We start from the raw sequence: 15149 nt of genomic DNA on the forward strand, positions 1-15149 counted from the left end.
ACACTCGGAGATGATGCTAGGATTCCAGACGGCTTGAAGTGAACTTCTGCTAGGCAGACTTCCGAACACCATCAATGACGCACATCACAGCTTGGACAATGTCACTCGGAGTCTGTGTACACACGACAGTGCAATGCTTTGTATCAAAACACAGTATGAGCAGCTCTTCGTGCATTATTATAGCTGACATGTTTCATTTCTGACCCACGGTCTTGTTCTCACCAGCCCTCCACCACTCTTACCAGCATCTGCATGCCGCCATGTGGCTTTGCCACCGCACTGGGGGGAATCCTGATATTCCTCTCGTCCAACAAAGACTTGTCTTTCAACTCAAACGAGAACCTTCCTATCCAGGCGGCCACCGTGCAGGCAAGCTCGGCTTTCGCAAAACTAGCACCGATGCAGCTGTGCGGCCCATGGAAGAAGGTCAGAAAGGCATAGTTACTGGTAGCTCCGCCGCTCGCGGCCTTGGATGTGCTAGTTCCGCCCTGCTCTGGGCTCAGCCAGCGCTCGGGCTTGAACTCGTTCGCATCGGGTCCCCAGAACTTGGGATCAGTATTCGTCGCCCACGGGACCAGCGCCAAGAGGGTGTTTCGAGGGATGAACTGGCCCTGGACCGTGATATCGCAGGTCGAGACGCGGGCGCTCTGTGGGATGGGGCTATGAAACCGCAGCACTTCGCTGCATACGGCATTCAAGTATGGCAGCTTGTCTATGTCGGCACTCGTGATGCCCGTACTGCAATTTGCAGAGGCTAGGTTCTGGCGGATTTCCCTTCGGAGGCGCTCCTGGATGTCGGGATGCTTTGCCATCAAGTACGTTGCCCAGATGAGTGACGAAGCGGTTGTCTCATGTCCCGCGGAGAGGAACGTCATCATTTGGTCGACGAGAGATTCCTCGGTGCAAAGCTTGCTCCTGAGTGCGACGGTGAGAATGTCCAGTCCGGCATCTTCCTTGTTGGCCAGCAAGTCTCTCTTCTTGCGTATCAGGTCGCGATATACGGCGCGAATGTGCTCCGTGGCCCTTCTCAGATTCCTCAGTCGGTTCACCGGGAGGTTCTTGATGACCACGTCGGGGAGAAGTGCCGTCAGGATGAGGAGAGACATATCCATGGGAGATGGCTGAAGATACTCGTAGCTCTTGGCCAGGGGGCTGTTTGCGTCCCTGATTGAGCCAAAGTCCACTCCAATGCCCGCGAGGCCGATGACGTCGAGTGTGCAGCGGGCGGCCCAGGAGCAAATTTCAATCTCTGCAACGCCTCTTTCGTCGCATTTAGCCATCAACTCATGCACTGCTTCGCAAGATTTCGCCCAGAAGATGCGGTACAAGTCCTTGATGTGGCGGAAAGAGAAAGCCGGCAGCATGTCCCGGCGTTGCTTCTTGTGCTCGTCTCCTTCGACGTTCAGCAGTCCCCAGCCAACTATGAAGGAGAGGAATCTGCGAGCAAAGTCGGGCTTCTCGAAGCTGTAGCATTTGGTGACGAGAATCTCGGACAAGGCCTGCGGTGAATTTACGATGATCATTTCCTGATTGCCAAGACACAGGATGCGGAGCATGCCGTCGTTGGGATTCTCCGCGATCCTACGTGCTCATTGTTTTAGTATCACGTCGACCGCCTGAGAAGGAGCCAGTCCCCGTACCATTTCTTGGCCAGGAAGCCCGCGCCGAACTGGTTGAGTTCTCTACCATGGCCAATAAGAGGCAATCCGCCCTTGACGCCCGGAAGTTTGCGGAGGGGCGACAGGAAGAAGGGGTAGACCAGGATGACGTAAAACAAGAAGAGAGAAAATTGTCCAAGATATAGCGCAAAGAAGACTTTCACAGCCTGGCCATTGTCCTCATACAAGTGCAGCAGCTTAGGCAGGACGCCGGCAGCGAGGCTGATGCCAGCCATGTGCCTGAGAGGGAAGTGCCGTATAGTCGCCATATTCACCTGGTCCTCGGTTTCAACATGTGCCCGTCTACCCGTGGATTTCAAAGTGAGAGCTGGAGCCCTTGGAGGGCGCGAACACCAGCACGGAAGCGCTGCTTGATATATGCGCACACGGCGTGGAAACTCAATGCTGCTCTGGGCGGTGCTCCGACGTCGACAAGAGCGGGAGCGCGGCCTCACCTTCGGCCCTCGGCCCCGAGTTCACGGTTTGACTCCAACGCACCCCGGATCCGGTGTGGTTATCTACTACCGGGGATTTACCTCTGGCTTCGGCATGGCCTGACGCCTTGGGGATGCAAACTTAGATGATTGTTTCGCGCACAGCGAAGGTTCCCATCATGGGCCCAATATTCTCTGTATCTTCACGTGTTAGTCAATTCCGCGGTGGGCTGTGGCACTGCCACTGGCATGCAAGTGATGTCCCAACTTCACATGCAAGAAGCTGAATGAATGTAGCATCAACCAAATTCTTCATCGCGTCTTTCTGCATCGAACTTACCCCATGCAGCCAGACCGACCTCCTTCCCCATTCGGCCGATAGGTCGGAAGCTCACCGACCCACAAGTCACAACCTCATCTCCGCCCAGGCGCGCCCTGCAGTGTACACCGTGACTACACCGCAGGGCGCACGCCGGGCTGCGTCGTCGCAAGCCCTCGCCGCGCTCGAGAGTCAACAGCCCGACAAGGAACGTCGCGCATAAAAGCCCTGGCCAAATACCGCATCCTCGCACAGCGACACATCGTCAAGGCGTCGCGATGCAGCCCACATTCGCAGGGACAGCTGCCCAGGCGGTTCAAGCCAGGAACCGCATCCGAAGCCACATCTACCAGACGCCCCTGATTCCGTCGCGGAAGAACAACGACGGCAGTGGAACGAGACTCTTCTTCAAGGCGGAAAACTTCCAACTCACGGGCTCCTTCAAGCTCAGGGGAGCAATGTCCAAGATGTCGGCCCAGCCATCCGGCGGCGGCAGCCAGCGTCTGATAACCGCATCCTCTGGCAACCACGGTATCGGCGCCGCGTGTGCAGCGCACGCCCTCTCCAAGAACCTCACCGTTGTGCTTCCCGAGACTGTAGTGCCCGCCAAGCTGCAAAATATCCAGTCCTACGGCGTGGACGTGATTCTCCACGGCACGGAAACCGGTCTCGCAGAACAACACGCACAGAAGCTCGCCGCCGCGGGGGAGTATACCTACATCTCGCCTTACAATGACGCTGACATAGTCGCCGGGCAAGGGACCATTGGACTTGAAATCCTGGAACAGTGTCCGCAGGTCGACAACATTTTCATATCCATGGGCGGCGGCGGCCTCATCAGCGGTATTGGGTCCGTTTGCAAGGCTTTCAGCCCCAAGACCAAGATATACGGTGTTTCCGCGATCAACTCGATGGCTCTGGCCGAGTCGATGAAGGCGGGCCGCGTGGTGGAAACAGAGCATCTGGATACGCTGGCCGAGGCCGTGGCCGGCGGCATGGACGAGGACTCCATCACACTTCCTCTGGCTTCGTCCGTCGTGGATGAGGTCATCGAGTGCGATGAGGATAGTATCGTGGCTGCCCTAAGGGCTATCGCGTTTGAGGAGAACATGATTGTTGAAGGCTCCGCGGCACTTGCACTCGCTGGATACACCAAGATGGCCGACAAGGTTGCTGGCCAGACCAACGTTGTCGTCTTGTGTGGTGCCAACTTTGACTGGCAACGCCTCACCCGCCTCATTTTTGGTTAGCCGAGCCAATGATGCAGACATGACCTTGTGCTGGGTCGCTTGGCGCATTTTTATCCACGACTGGCGCTGGTCTATTTTCGTTTGCTGCGCAGCTTCTCAAGACCTCGGGACGCTTTCACCAAGTCGGCTTTCAGGTCGTGTGTCCAGATCCATTGGGACCTGCCCTTTGCGTTGGCCACAATTTTGGCTACGTCGTCTTTGCATTGCGGATGCTTCATGGTGTACATGAGCCCCGTCTCATTGCTTGTCCTGACAATTTCTTGAGCGCGTGGCCGGCAGATGGAATCGTAAACCTCCAGGGCAGCAGGTATCTCTCCAACATGCCGAATCTCGCCCAGCAGATGAGATAGGACGAGGGCATCCTCAAAACACTGCCCGGCGCCGGCACCCTGATGCGGTGTCGAGGCATGAGCCACGTCTCCGAGTAAGACAATGCGTCCACGGGTGTAAGTCGGCGTGTCAACATGGTGGAACAGACCCCATCTCAAGGGTTTTGCCCACTTCCAGGGAAATAGTTAGCAAGCCTCTTTGACGTGGCTTGAAGGATCAAAGCAGAGTTTATCCATCTCACCTCAAGTAACCGCAGCAGTCTTGGGTCGCACCCATCAAAGTCACTGCGCATGTCCTCCTTGCTCACTTGCTGGGTTGAATGTGAATGTGTCCAAGGCTCATCCGTCTGCCTGCCGCCGACAAAGTTGAAGCAGCCTCCCGACGTGGGATATGCCGCAAAGTATCTGCCTTGCCCTATGAATATCTTGCTGTCGTCGGCATAGCCTCCCAGAAGCTCGTGCGCCTTGCCTGGCGGTACCAAGGCTCGATAGACATAGCGACCACTGTATGTCAATTGGACCTGGTCTGGAAACTCTTGTCCCAAGACTGCCCGCCGAGTGATGCCCTTTCCGCCGTCGCAGCCAACGACTGCATCGAATTCGGCAACCTGGCCGTCTTCAAAGTTGACGTGGACTCTTGATCCGACCTGGCAGACGCTGGCTGCCTTGGATCCAAATCGGACACAGCCGTCGGGCGGAAGCAAACTCATCATGGTTCCGAGCAGGTCTTTTCGATGAGCACCGCTGCGGACGAAATCCCTTGACCCAACTGCGGCACCGTGAAATCCTCTCGCGGCGCCGAATCCAGGCTCGGCGAGTAAGAAGTCGGCAAAGTTGTGCTGCCTCTCCGGAGACCGGTTTTTGACAGCAATTTTCTCATAGCCCTCCCGCAGCGCCGGGTCGATGAGTGCCATGGCCCGCGTCGTGTTGGGACCCAGACTAATGCCAGCGCCGATGGCGTTCAGCCCCGGTGCCGCCTCAAATATGGTGAAGGATACATGTCGGTAGCTGAGGCCAATGCCAAGCGCGAGACCGGCGAGCCCTCCGCCGATGATGCCAACGTGCAGGTTTTCACACGGTGGGTGCATCGTGGGTATCCCGGCTGTGAAGATGCCACGGCGGCAGTCTCGGTGGCGAGGGCGTACTCACTACTGGCTGACTGGCATTGTCTGGTCGAGACAGATTCGCGCAAACGAGGGGCCGACGTGGGATGTTGATGGACGGCATTCAGAAACTGGGCAAAGCGGTCTGTCTGGGCTGTTGCGGGGAGGGAAGGAGCGAGCGCAGGCAGGCAGACGGCACCGCAGACTGCAGAGTCCAGAGTCCAGAGTCCAGAGTCCAGAGTCCGGCCGTCTTCACCACCACATCGTTGCATTCTTCAGCCTTTCCCACGCCACAAAGGCAAAGAGGAAAGAGGCGCACATCAACAGCAGCCGTCCAGGAACGTCCCGACTCCCGACTTCTGATTCCTCGTCGCGGCTTTGTGCGGGCTACGGCGCAGAGCAAGCCGCCCCCCCTTTCCTCTGCGCCTTTGTGAGCATGTTCCTGACTTCTTGAAGAAAGTATCATCTGCAGAGCACGCACGAAGTACCGTGTCATAGGGAGACTCGACTGCGTTGCGTTATACTACACCTTTTTGGCCAACGTAGCCCAGAGCCTTCGACGAACGTTTGCGCGCAACAGCACGCAGCACAGCATCTAGACTCACACCTCCTCGCACGCACGCACGCAAAAGCACACCCGCAATGCGTGTACGGCCCATTGTGCAGCAGCCATTACGAAATGAGCATGAGTCGGCGGTGACCCTCATCTCGGCTCATTTGCTGATCCCCGGCCGTGGCGAGCCCATTCCCCGTGGAGGCCTGGCATTCTGCGGCAGCAAGATCGCATGGGTGGGATCATTCTCATCGCGACCCGACAAGTACCGCAACTTGCCGTTCACGACCGTCCCTGTCCTCATGCCGGGCTTGTGGGATTGCCACGTACACTTTCTGGGCATAGACGTCGCCGCATCGGTAACGTCTGGCATCGTCGACTTCCTGCCCGGTGCGCCCGCGCTGGCGGGTGCCGTCGTGGCAGACGACCTTCGTCGCACTCTGGCCGCCGGCTACACGTCTGTCCGCGAGCTGGGCGGCTATGGCGCCGATGTGTGGCCTGGCATCGAGTCTGGCGCGCTCGTCGGGCCCAACGTCTATTCCTCGGTCGGTGCTTTGTCCATTACCGGCGGCCACGGCGACATGCAGATGATGCCCTTGGGGACGGTGGAAGCCGCCATGGAGCACGGCAGTGCTCCCCTGGCCGTCTGCGACGGCGTCGACGAGTGCGTCAAGACCGTGCGCAAAATGATCCGCAGAGGGGCCCGCGTGATCAAGGTGTGCTCGAGCGGCGGCGTCCTGAGCCTTCATGACGACCCGGAAGACTGCCAGTTCTCTGACCAAGAACTGAAAGCCATTGTCGACGAGGCGGCCCGCAGTCGCCGCGTCGTCGCTTCGCATGCCATTGGTAAGGCGGGCATCATGGCTGCCCTACGCGCCGGCGTCAAGTCCATCGAGCATGGCATGTACATCGACGAGGAGACCGCCGACGCCATGGTTGCCGCAGGCGCAATCTACGTGCCCACACAGCATATCATCCGCGTCATCACCACCGACTACCGCCACAAGATTCCCCTGTCGAGTTTGGAAAAGGCCCTGGCTCTGGTCCAACAGTCCAAGGTGGCTTACAAGATTGCCCTGCGCAAAGGAGTCAAGTTTGCACTGGGAACCGACGTGGGCAGCAGCGATCCTCGTTCCAAACTATCCCACGGCCATAGTGCCCATGAGCTGGTCTATGCCGTCGAGCTGGGCATGACACCCCGACAGGCCATAGAGAGTGCCACGGCCAATGGGCCAGAAACTCTCGGCGGAATGGCCCCCTTGAGCGGCCAGCTCAGGGAGGGCTACGACGCGGACATTATCGCTGTCAGTGCAAATCCGCTCGATGACGTCTCCGTCTTGACGAATCCCAGCAATGTCACACACGTGTGGAAGGGTGGGAAGCTCTTCAAGCAGCCATCGAGCTGACCGGCCTGCAAGACCTGCACCTTGATGTAGTTACCAATTTCATGTGCAACGTGGGAGTTGTATCACGCGCCATTTGTAGCAGTTGGAGAACCACCAGCGTTAAAGATGTTTCAAAATAGGCAAGCAAGCACTACCCCCAATGAAAAATTCATAGTGTCTTCTAGCTAGAAACTTAATTTCCAGACGCTTGGCCCATGAATTCACACGTCTGATGCCTTGGTCGTCTGCCAAGTGAGGTATTTCATTGCAGCAAAGCCTGCTCCAGGCTACTCGCCGACGAGCACTTCTTTCATTTGATACTCCATCAGGAGGAGCTGATGCCTGACGAAATGTCCCCCTGTCCATGTAAATGTACTGGCCGGCCACACCAAATGTCAATATTTACTCCCGAATCAGGCCGGGAGTAGGGGCACGCGGCCTCTCTCGCTTTGTGTCGCAAGCGTACAGAGACAAGCAACTCCGAGTGTTGGTTGGCACAGAAGGAGGCCTTGACACTGCGCCTTACGGAACTACCGATGCGTGGCTGCCGTCTGGAGTTGCTCTTGGAAATCGCTAGGCATCACATCGTCGTCACCTGCTAACAAAAGCGCTACCAATCCACAGAAGCTCAAATGCTGACATCGAACTACACATGTAATGAATATTGCTCAACGCCAGCCCACGCCATGCAGAAATGCGATTCTATCTCGTGGAATAGCAAGGATACTAACAGGCGCTGGAGAGACCTTTCTTTTAAACGAATTATTCAATCCTCGCACCGCTCGTGCACACGCAGCGACTCTGCTTTGCCTACATAACATGCTTCACGTCAGATCCACCGCCCTTTCAATGCCGTCGTATCGAGCCTTCGATCTCATGGGCGATGAACCTGGACTTGACTGCAACAGCTTGACGAATGTGGGCGACGACTCAAGTGGCTTGGGCTTGGGCTTTTGTCTAGTGGCCACGTTAGGGGAAATGAGAACGACGTCTTCGGCATGGACTGTTTCAGTGGTTGCTCGCTGCTGTTTCTCTGGCGTAATTGCCCTTTGAACATCGACGTCGCACGAGGAGCTTGTAAGCCTGCGTGTCAAGTAACCGTCGAGTGTCCGGTGAGACGAGCTTGCAGGTTTCGTGCCCGGCTCGTTCGGCTTGGCCTTGTCGGCGCTGTTGGCTGAACTTCGACTTGGCGACGTTCGTGCCGAATAAAACACATCATCTGCACTGGTATTGCTAGTGCTAGGGTTGTCGTTGGGAAGGTCAACCAGCTTGACTTCATCGTCATCCACAGAAAGCTGCGTCATAGGCAATGAGCCGGTTGCATCGGATTCACCTATACATGAGCCAGCTCCCACTGGTGTTCCTGCAACAGTTGCCAAGCTGCCCGACTGCCTCCGTAGTAATTTTTCCCTTACAGTAGTTGGAGAAGAGGCCGGTTCATCTGCTGCTCGAGCTGCAGCTACTTGTTTCTTCTTCTTTGCAGACAGCAGCCGTTTTTCGGTCTTTTCACTTTCTAGCCGCTCTTGTTGCTCCTCCTGTAGCTTGAACAACAGGTCGCGCACTTGATTACGCAAGAGAGATGGGCGAATATCCCAATTCACTGGCTCCTTCTGGAACAGTCTTCGGACAGTCTCGTCAGGGTCTTTTAGGAACTCTTGCATGTAACCGAGAATAAAGACACCGCAGTCGCAAAAGTTGTTCTGCTCTGGAATCCTTTTAGCGGTCATTCCAGTGGGAATTATGGCCAGCTCAACGCCCTTCTTGTCCTTTGCCTCTGCCACAAGGTATTCTTTCAAAACTCTGCAGGTAACTGCATGTGGACTCCCCAAAGAATCCAGTGTGACTATTCTTGGTAACCTAGGGTCGACATGCGGCCCCGCTGCCAACTTATTCGGTGTTGCGTTTTTCGAGGGTGGTGACGACTCTTGCAGAGTTGTCGAAGAAGCCGGGGGCTTCAGATCAACCGGCTCCTCGAAAAATGCCGAGATACCATCATCGCTATGTATGGAGATATCTGACATGTTTTGCGCGATCATCGTGATCCCCGGAGGTGTTGTGTTCTCTTCCTCTTCTTTCTTGGAAATTCCATCATCTTTGGGCATGCCACTAACAGCATTGGGTGTGTTGCAAATTATTGCCAGATACCAGTGGGCATTTTCGTTGACGGGGACCACGATATAGTCGTACGAAAGTAGATCAAATTTTGCCGTCCAGGACCTCACGCCGTCGTAGTTGACTTTGCCCTTGACTGACCTCAACTTCTCAAAGAAAAATGTGCTGAAAATATACACCTTGCTTAACAATTCGGGTCGTTCGCTTTCCAGCTTGAACTGGAGATATCGCACATAAAAGCTTATCAAATTGTCGTTTAAAAATTCACCTTCATCAAGTCGCAGGATATCGTCATCGTCAACAATGGCCCTATTTTTGCCAGCGGGGGGAAAGATGAGGGACTTGTGCCAACTTTTCCTCCAGCCAGGATTCTCATCGGTCCATCGATTGGGACTCGGTTCTCGCGTAACACAGGCAACCGAGGACCTTCGGGTTTGGCGGGTGGTAGGGGCCCGCGAAACAACAACATCGTCATTGACTTTGGTACTGCCGGTGGCCTGGCTTTGTTCAACCAATGCGGATTCCCTCAATTTTGCAATTATGCCCCCCGGTCGTGACCCGCAAGGTGATTCCTTCTGAGCATCTGTCCGCCAAGGGAGATTCGTGGTGGCATGTGATGAACTTGTTTGCATTCTCGAGGCACCACTGTTCGAAGTCCGTTTGGCATTCTGCGCTGAATACGTTGTGGCCAAGTCCAAGGCTTTTTGCCATCTGACTTCAAGCTCCCCACTAGGTGATATTGATCTCAGCAACTAGCGTAGTATTCGGTAAGGCGGCGGGAACTTACGGGGGGCAGGAGGATATTTTGACATGAGAAGCTACTTGCATCAGGGAAAATACGTCTCGGTGATTTGTGAATTGCAACCACAGATTTGCCTCGAATTCGTTGCCCCGCGGCCGTAACATGCGAACGTAATGGCTGCTGCCCATGGCATGTTCAATGCTAGTGATGCTGTCCAGCGGGACCCTCATCCATTGTAGTGGAGGATTCTCGTCTGCGGGGAATTTTGGCACAAGGGTTGTTGAGTTACCATGTTGCTGAAGGATTAACTGTCCGCGTTTGTCGTCGTCCCCAAGGTAGAAATGCTTCCCTGACACTGCTCTCCTCACATTCAGGTCAGGAATGCTCGCGTGTAGGGTGGGAAGAGTCATTATGTGGTGTGATTTCGGGTGATTCGTAAACTGCGTGTGCGGGATATCACGGCGTGAAAATAAGTGTCGTTTTGGGCTGCACAAGGCGGAGAAGTTTGTTCGCTTCCTGGGAGCATCAGCAGTGTCTCTGCAGAGTTCGTCTTCCGACTCGATAGATTCTCTCGGCGCAAACTTTGCACGTTTGATATGCGGGCTCGAAAGGTCGGCGTAGTTCAACGGTCGTGACCGTTTGTTGGCCTGTGGCATGGTGGGCATGAAGTACAGGAGCTGAACCTCAAAGCATCCTGATGTGAGGCAGCATCTGAATACGGCATCTTTGTCTGCCTGACACCTCCGAATGCGCAGCTGCCGGGCAGCCGCGATCTAGGTGACAAAGACTGTGTCGAGAGAACTTGGACGAGAATGGGGTAGTTTCTGAAATCCAGTGTTGGCCGCAGGTGTGGGGCTTCGTCGTTGGCCGTGAGCCACGAGGAAAGACAGCTGGCAGTCCGGGCATCGCAAGTCATATGATTCATCACGTGCTGCATTTGCCGCAGAAGCCAGAGACTGCCGGGCTGCTGTGGGCAGTGGGCGGCGGGTTGCGGTTCTCAGAAGTGCCACCCGCGACCAGTAGCAGCAACGAGAAGTACGTAGTGCAGTAAATAATACGGTATGCGGTATGTCCTTCCTTCGCAGTGATTGGAATGCAGAGGCCCAAGACTCTCGTTGTTCGGTGGGTGCCAACCAACCACCACAGCGCACGGCGAGAGACGAAACGTGGGGCAAATAGCTCAAGGGACCAAGAGGGGCTCTGAGGAACGAGGAGGGGACAGGACAGGCAGGGTCTTGCTCTCAACTCTGGTGCAAGTCTGCCCCCCATGTCGAGGCTCCATCTTGTCACCTACGGCTGCGATAGATTGGACACTTAAGTATTAATAAGTACCTTTTAAGTATTTAGGTAAGGTCATGATGGTACTAGTGCATTCGTACCTACTTTTTGATTGAGTATTTCTTAGTGGAGCTACGTGCCTTTGATCCTGGGTGGGCTTTTGATTGGCGGGATACTCCGTACCAATCAATACCTGCACTTGGACTCCGAACCAGTTGACTTTTATTTTAGCCGAGTGCGTACTTAACGCACTGCCTACTAAGTACTCAAGTACTTACGTACTTCGTACTCGAGTACCCAAGTGCAGTACGGAGTAGCTGCGTGTACAAGAAGAGAGCTTTGGGGTTCCACTTTTCTTCCCTCCATCATGATTTCAAGAAGAAGCCACCAGGCACCGACGACCGGGGAGGAGCACAGCAACTAGTACGGCCTACCCCTTCATCTTTCGACCCCTTTGCGTGTTGATCTGGCCGCCGTTTGACCATTTGAGCTAGACTTCTCGTTCGCTACGCGATAATCATCATCGCATTTCGATTCTTTATTTTGCGCGCTTCTTCACGTCGGGATCATGGCTGCACAGACGGGGATTGAGGCTGCTCTGGCCAAGATCATGGAGGTTGTTCAGAAGCAGGTCAGTTCTCCTTGGACACGTCGCTCAGGCGTTCTCTTCTCAAATCAAGGGGGAAGGTTGTTCGCCATGCCGTACGACACCACAAGTCACCGATGGATGTCGACTTGACGAATTTGCCCAAGCGATTAATCATGCCTGACATCTAGAATGACGAAATGTCTGAGCTGCGCCAGGAGTGCGCCCAGCTGCGCCAGTCCAACGGCGAGATTGGCCAGCTTCTAAGAGAGGCCGTCCTGGTACGTTGATGCTCCAACCTTTTACATTTACATGTTGTACATGCCTGTTCCATTGTCTTGCTGCAATTCTCGGGCCAGGCCTGCTAATCCTTCCTCAAAGGGTCGTCGCGAGAGCACTGGCCTCGCAGTCTTCACCCCCGGTGGTGATGGTTCCCTGCGGTCATTCAGCCCTCACCCGTTGCCCGAGCTGTCTCCGGCCATGAGATACATCCCGCCGCCTTCGCCCAGCCCACAGCTAACCGTTCCTGCCATGGACCGTGAAATCCCTGGCTTCTACGTCATTATTCCTGCCGGCGGTGCTGGTACTCGTCTCTGGCCTCTATCCCGCGAAAACCACCCCAAGTTCCTCTTGGACATTGACCTCTCCGGACGCAGCTTGCTCCAGTCGACATGGCACCGTCTCGTCCCTCTGGCCGGACCATCCCGCATGACTGTTGTGGCTGGGCCGAGCCACTCTGAGGCCATTCGGAAACAGCTCCCCCAGCTCGAGTCCGACAACCTCTTTACTGAGCCTGGTCCCAAGGACTCGATGGCTGCCATTGGCCTTGCTGCGGCCATCCTCCTGCACCGCAATCAGGATGCCGTCATTGGATCCTTTGCCGCCGATCACATGATTGCAGGCGAGGACGCCTTCCTCAACTCGGTCACCGAAGCCGTCAAGGTCGCCAAGGAGGGATTCCTTGTTACCATTGGTATTGCTCCGTCGCACCCTGCCACTGCTTTCGGTTATGTCAAGCTGGGTGACAAGCTGGATGTTCCCAGCGCTCCTACAGCCCGCTTGGTCAGCTCGTTCAAGGAGAAGCCCGATGCTTATACTGCCGCCAAGTATTTGTCATCCGGCAACTACCGCTGGAATGCGGGCATGTTCGTCACCAAGGCTTCTACATTGATGGACTTGGTGCACGAGTATGAGCCCGAACTGCACAATAACTTGAACAGAATTGCAAAGGCTTGGGAGGACAAGACGCAACGGGAGACTATTCTCAACGAGGTGTGGCCTAGTTTGGAGAAGGTGGCCATCGACAATGCTATTGCAGAGCCCGCTGCCGCCGAAGGCCGAGTTGCCGTCATTCCTGCTACTTTTGGTATGTGTGTTGCTCGCAATGACACAAAGCGCATGCTAACGTACACACGTCTTGAGGCTGGGACGATGTGGGCGACTTTTCTTCCCTCGCCGAAATGCTTCCTGCCGAGGTCAACTCGCCCAGGATTCTTGGCGACCGCAACTTGGGTACGTTGGCACGTGTAATGAATGCCCTTTGCAATATCGCACACTAACTTGGGCTGTAGTTGTTGCCCAACAAGCCCCTGGCGGCATCGTCGTTCCCGGGTCTGGCCGTCTGGTTGCCTGTCTCGGTGTCGATGACCTCGTCATTGTCGACGTGCCGGATGCACTCATGGTCACCACCCGTGCTCGAGCACAGGAAGTCAAGTCGCTCGTTGCCAGCTGCCGTAAAGCTGGGTTTAAAAATCTCATGTAAAAGAGGGCGTGTGCCAAGTCAGGCGATGTGCATGTCCCGAGCTGGATTTATTTGTCTCTTGTTCATTTCATGTTTGGTTGGTGCGCAAACGGACGGCATAACGGGCGGAAAACTCTGATTGGCTGTAATATGGTGGGCTACTAGTGCTACGGATAAAGAAGCATGTAGCGTTGAGTAAATATTCTTCCTCTGGCTTCTCTGTCTGTTGAGTGCCGTGGGCGGCCGTCTTGCACCGCCGGGGGTAAGCACCCAAGAGCCCGAGACCAAGAGGGCGGACGCAGCCGCCGACGAGACCCCATGGACGCGACTCCATGACGTGTGCACATCTGCATCTGGAGGCATCCAGGCACGCAACGACAAGCAGCTCTCACAAGACCCATAATCGTCAGTCAGTCGAGTCAGGTTAACGCTGTTTTGGCGCAACGGGCGCTCGGTGACTCGGTGCGGTGCGGCGGGGCCCCGACGCGCCGTCAACGCCGCCCGAGATGCCGTCGTCGGTCGACGAGCTCCCCACGGGCACGGGCCACAACCCACAACCCACAACCCACAACCCACAACCCACAACCCACAACGTGTCCTCGCGCAACCTCCCTCCAGCGGCCAGCCTGCGTCGACGCATCGTCAATCCGACACGAGACGAGACACGACATCCAACATCCAATCGAGCCCTCCCATCATGCACTCCTCCTTCACCCGCATCCAAAACGTCTTCGGCTTCTTCACAACAGTCGCCTGCGTCCTCGCCGGCTTCATCGCCGCAACCGACCTCCTGGCCGCCCGCAACCCCAGCGGCACCCTCGTCCCGACCAACATCCAGGTGTAAGTGAATAAATCTCCCCCCTCCCCCCCAGAGTCCACCCGCCGAGCGCTGACAAAGATCCCGCCGTCCTCAAGGGTCAAGGGCCGCCCCCACTACTACAGCAGCAAAAAGGAAGAATACGCCATCGTCAAGTTCTCCCTCGACGCAGACCTCTCCAGCCTCTTCACATGGAACACGAAGCAGCTCTTCGTCTACGTCACCGCCGACTGGCCCTCCGCCGAGGGCCAGAACGCCACAAACTCAGCCGTCATCTGGGACAGCATCATCACGAACCCCAGCGCCGACCACCTCCAGAACATTGGGCCCATTGCCATGAAGAAGCTCAAGCGCAGTGCCGAGGGCAAGACGATTGATCCCAGCCGGTGCGTCTGCCGTCCCTACCCCTTCCCACCCTTTTGAGCAGACAGTCTGGGCGGGAAACCACAGGGGCTAACCGTCGTGTCGGTCCAGCGGTCTTCTCAAACTCAAGAACCAGCGCCCCAAGTACCAGATCACCCATCCGTCCGGCAAGATTGCCAACGTCAACGACGTGACCCTCCGGTTGCATTATAATGTCCAGCCCTGGGTCGGTCTGCTCACGTGGAACATGGACAGGGTCCTCGGCTGGTGGTCCCCCATGGAGAAGGGGGTGAGCGAAAAGTTTGAGTTTCCCGCCATCAAGACCAACGGTGCCAAGAGGAAGGCCAACGCTTGACCGAACCGAGAGTCTGGAATACAGAAAAGGAGCATGTTGGCACGTTTCGGGGGCGCTGGTGCGCGAGGGCGTGTGTGTGCGTGCCATGTCTGCTCTCTGGCCGCGACGTGTCGCTAAACCGCAC

General features: G+C 56.0%; 7 protein-coding genes across 7 annotated transcripts; 4 read left to right on the top strand and 3 right to left on the bottom strand.

The window, feature by feature from the left end:
* Positions 1 to 218: 218 nt before the first annotated feature.
* MAM_00449 (Cytochrome P450) lies at positions 219 to 1927 on the bottom strand (the record flags this gene model as incomplete). Its single annotated transcript, XM_040819248.1, has 2 exons — positions 219 to 1581; positions 1641 to 1927. The coding sequence occupies 2 exons, from the start codon at positions 1925 to 1927 to the stop codon at positions 219 to 221; spliced, it is 1650 nt and encodes a 549-aa protein (XP_040682513.1).
* A 762-nt stretch (positions 1928 to 2689) lies between these two features.
* On the top strand, positions 2690 to 3661 carry MAM_00450 (Pyridoxal phosphate-dependent enzyme, beta subunit; the record flags this gene model as incomplete). Its single annotated transcript, XM_040819249.1, has 1 exon — positions 2690 to 3661. The coding sequence occupies one exon, from the start codon at positions 2690 to 2692 to the stop codon at positions 3659 to 3661; it is 972 nt and encodes a 323-aa protein (XP_040682514.1).
* Positions 3662 to 3732: 71 nt separating this feature from the next.
* Positions 3733 to 5078, bottom strand: MAM_00451 (mannitol 1-phosphate dehydrogenase; the record flags this gene model as incomplete). The annotated part of the gene is made up of 2 exons (XM_040819250.1): positions 3733 to 4161; positions 4233 to 5078. 2 exons carry the CDS (start codon positions 5076 to 5078, stop codon positions 3733 to 3735), a joined length of 1275 nt encoding a protein of 424 aa, XP_040682515.1.
* Positions 5079 to 5735: 657 nt separating this feature from the next.
* On the top strand, positions 5736 to 7052 carry MAM_00452 (amidohydrolase; the record flags this gene model as incomplete). The annotated part of the gene is made up of 1 exon (XM_040819251.1): positions 5736 to 7052. One exon carries the CDS (start codon positions 5736 to 5738, stop codon positions 7050 to 7052), a length of 1317 nt encoding a protein of 438 aa, XP_040682516.1.
* An 803-nt stretch (positions 7053 to 7855) lies between these two features.
* MAM_00453 (Ulp1 protease family protein) lies at positions 7856 to 10541 on the bottom strand (the record flags this gene model as incomplete). The annotated part of the gene is made up of 2 exons (XM_040819252.1): positions 7856 to 9872; positions 9931 to 10541. The coding sequence occupies 2 exons, from the start codon at positions 10539 to 10541 to the stop codon at positions 7856 to 7858; spliced, it is 2628 nt and encodes an 875-aa protein (XP_040682517.1).
* Positions 10542 to 11731: 1190 nt separating this feature from the next.
* On the top strand, positions 11732 to 13511 carry MAM_00454 (mannose-1-phosphate guanylyltransferase (GDP); the record flags this gene model as incomplete). Its single annotated transcript, XM_040819253.1, has 5 exons — positions 11732 to 11794; positions 11941 to 12030; positions 12131 to 13115; positions 13172 to 13261; positions 13321 to 13511. The coding sequence occupies 5 exons, from the start codon at positions 11732 to 11734 to the stop codon at positions 13509 to 13511; spliced, it is 1419 nt and encodes a 472-aa protein (XP_040682518.1).
* A 676-nt stretch (positions 13512 to 14187) lies between these two features.
* MAM_00455 (Signal peptidase subunit family protein) lies at positions 14188 to 15025 on the top strand (the record flags this gene model as incomplete). The annotated part of the gene is made up of 3 exons (XM_040819254.1): positions 14188 to 14330; positions 14406 to 14693; positions 14782 to 15025. The coding sequence occupies 3 exons, from the start codon at positions 14188 to 14190 to the stop codon at positions 15023 to 15025; spliced, it is 675 nt and encodes a 224-aa protein (XP_040682519.1).
* Between the last annotated feature and the right edge of the window lie 124 nt (positions 15026 to 15149).

This window comes from Metarhizium album, assembly GCF_000804445.1.
Source record: "Metarhizium album ARSEF 1941 chromosome Unknown scaffold_1, whole genome shotgun sequence".
Lineage (NCBI taxonomy): Eukaryota > Fungi > Ascomycota > Sordariomycetes > Hypocreales > Clavicipitaceae > Metarhizium > Metarhizium album.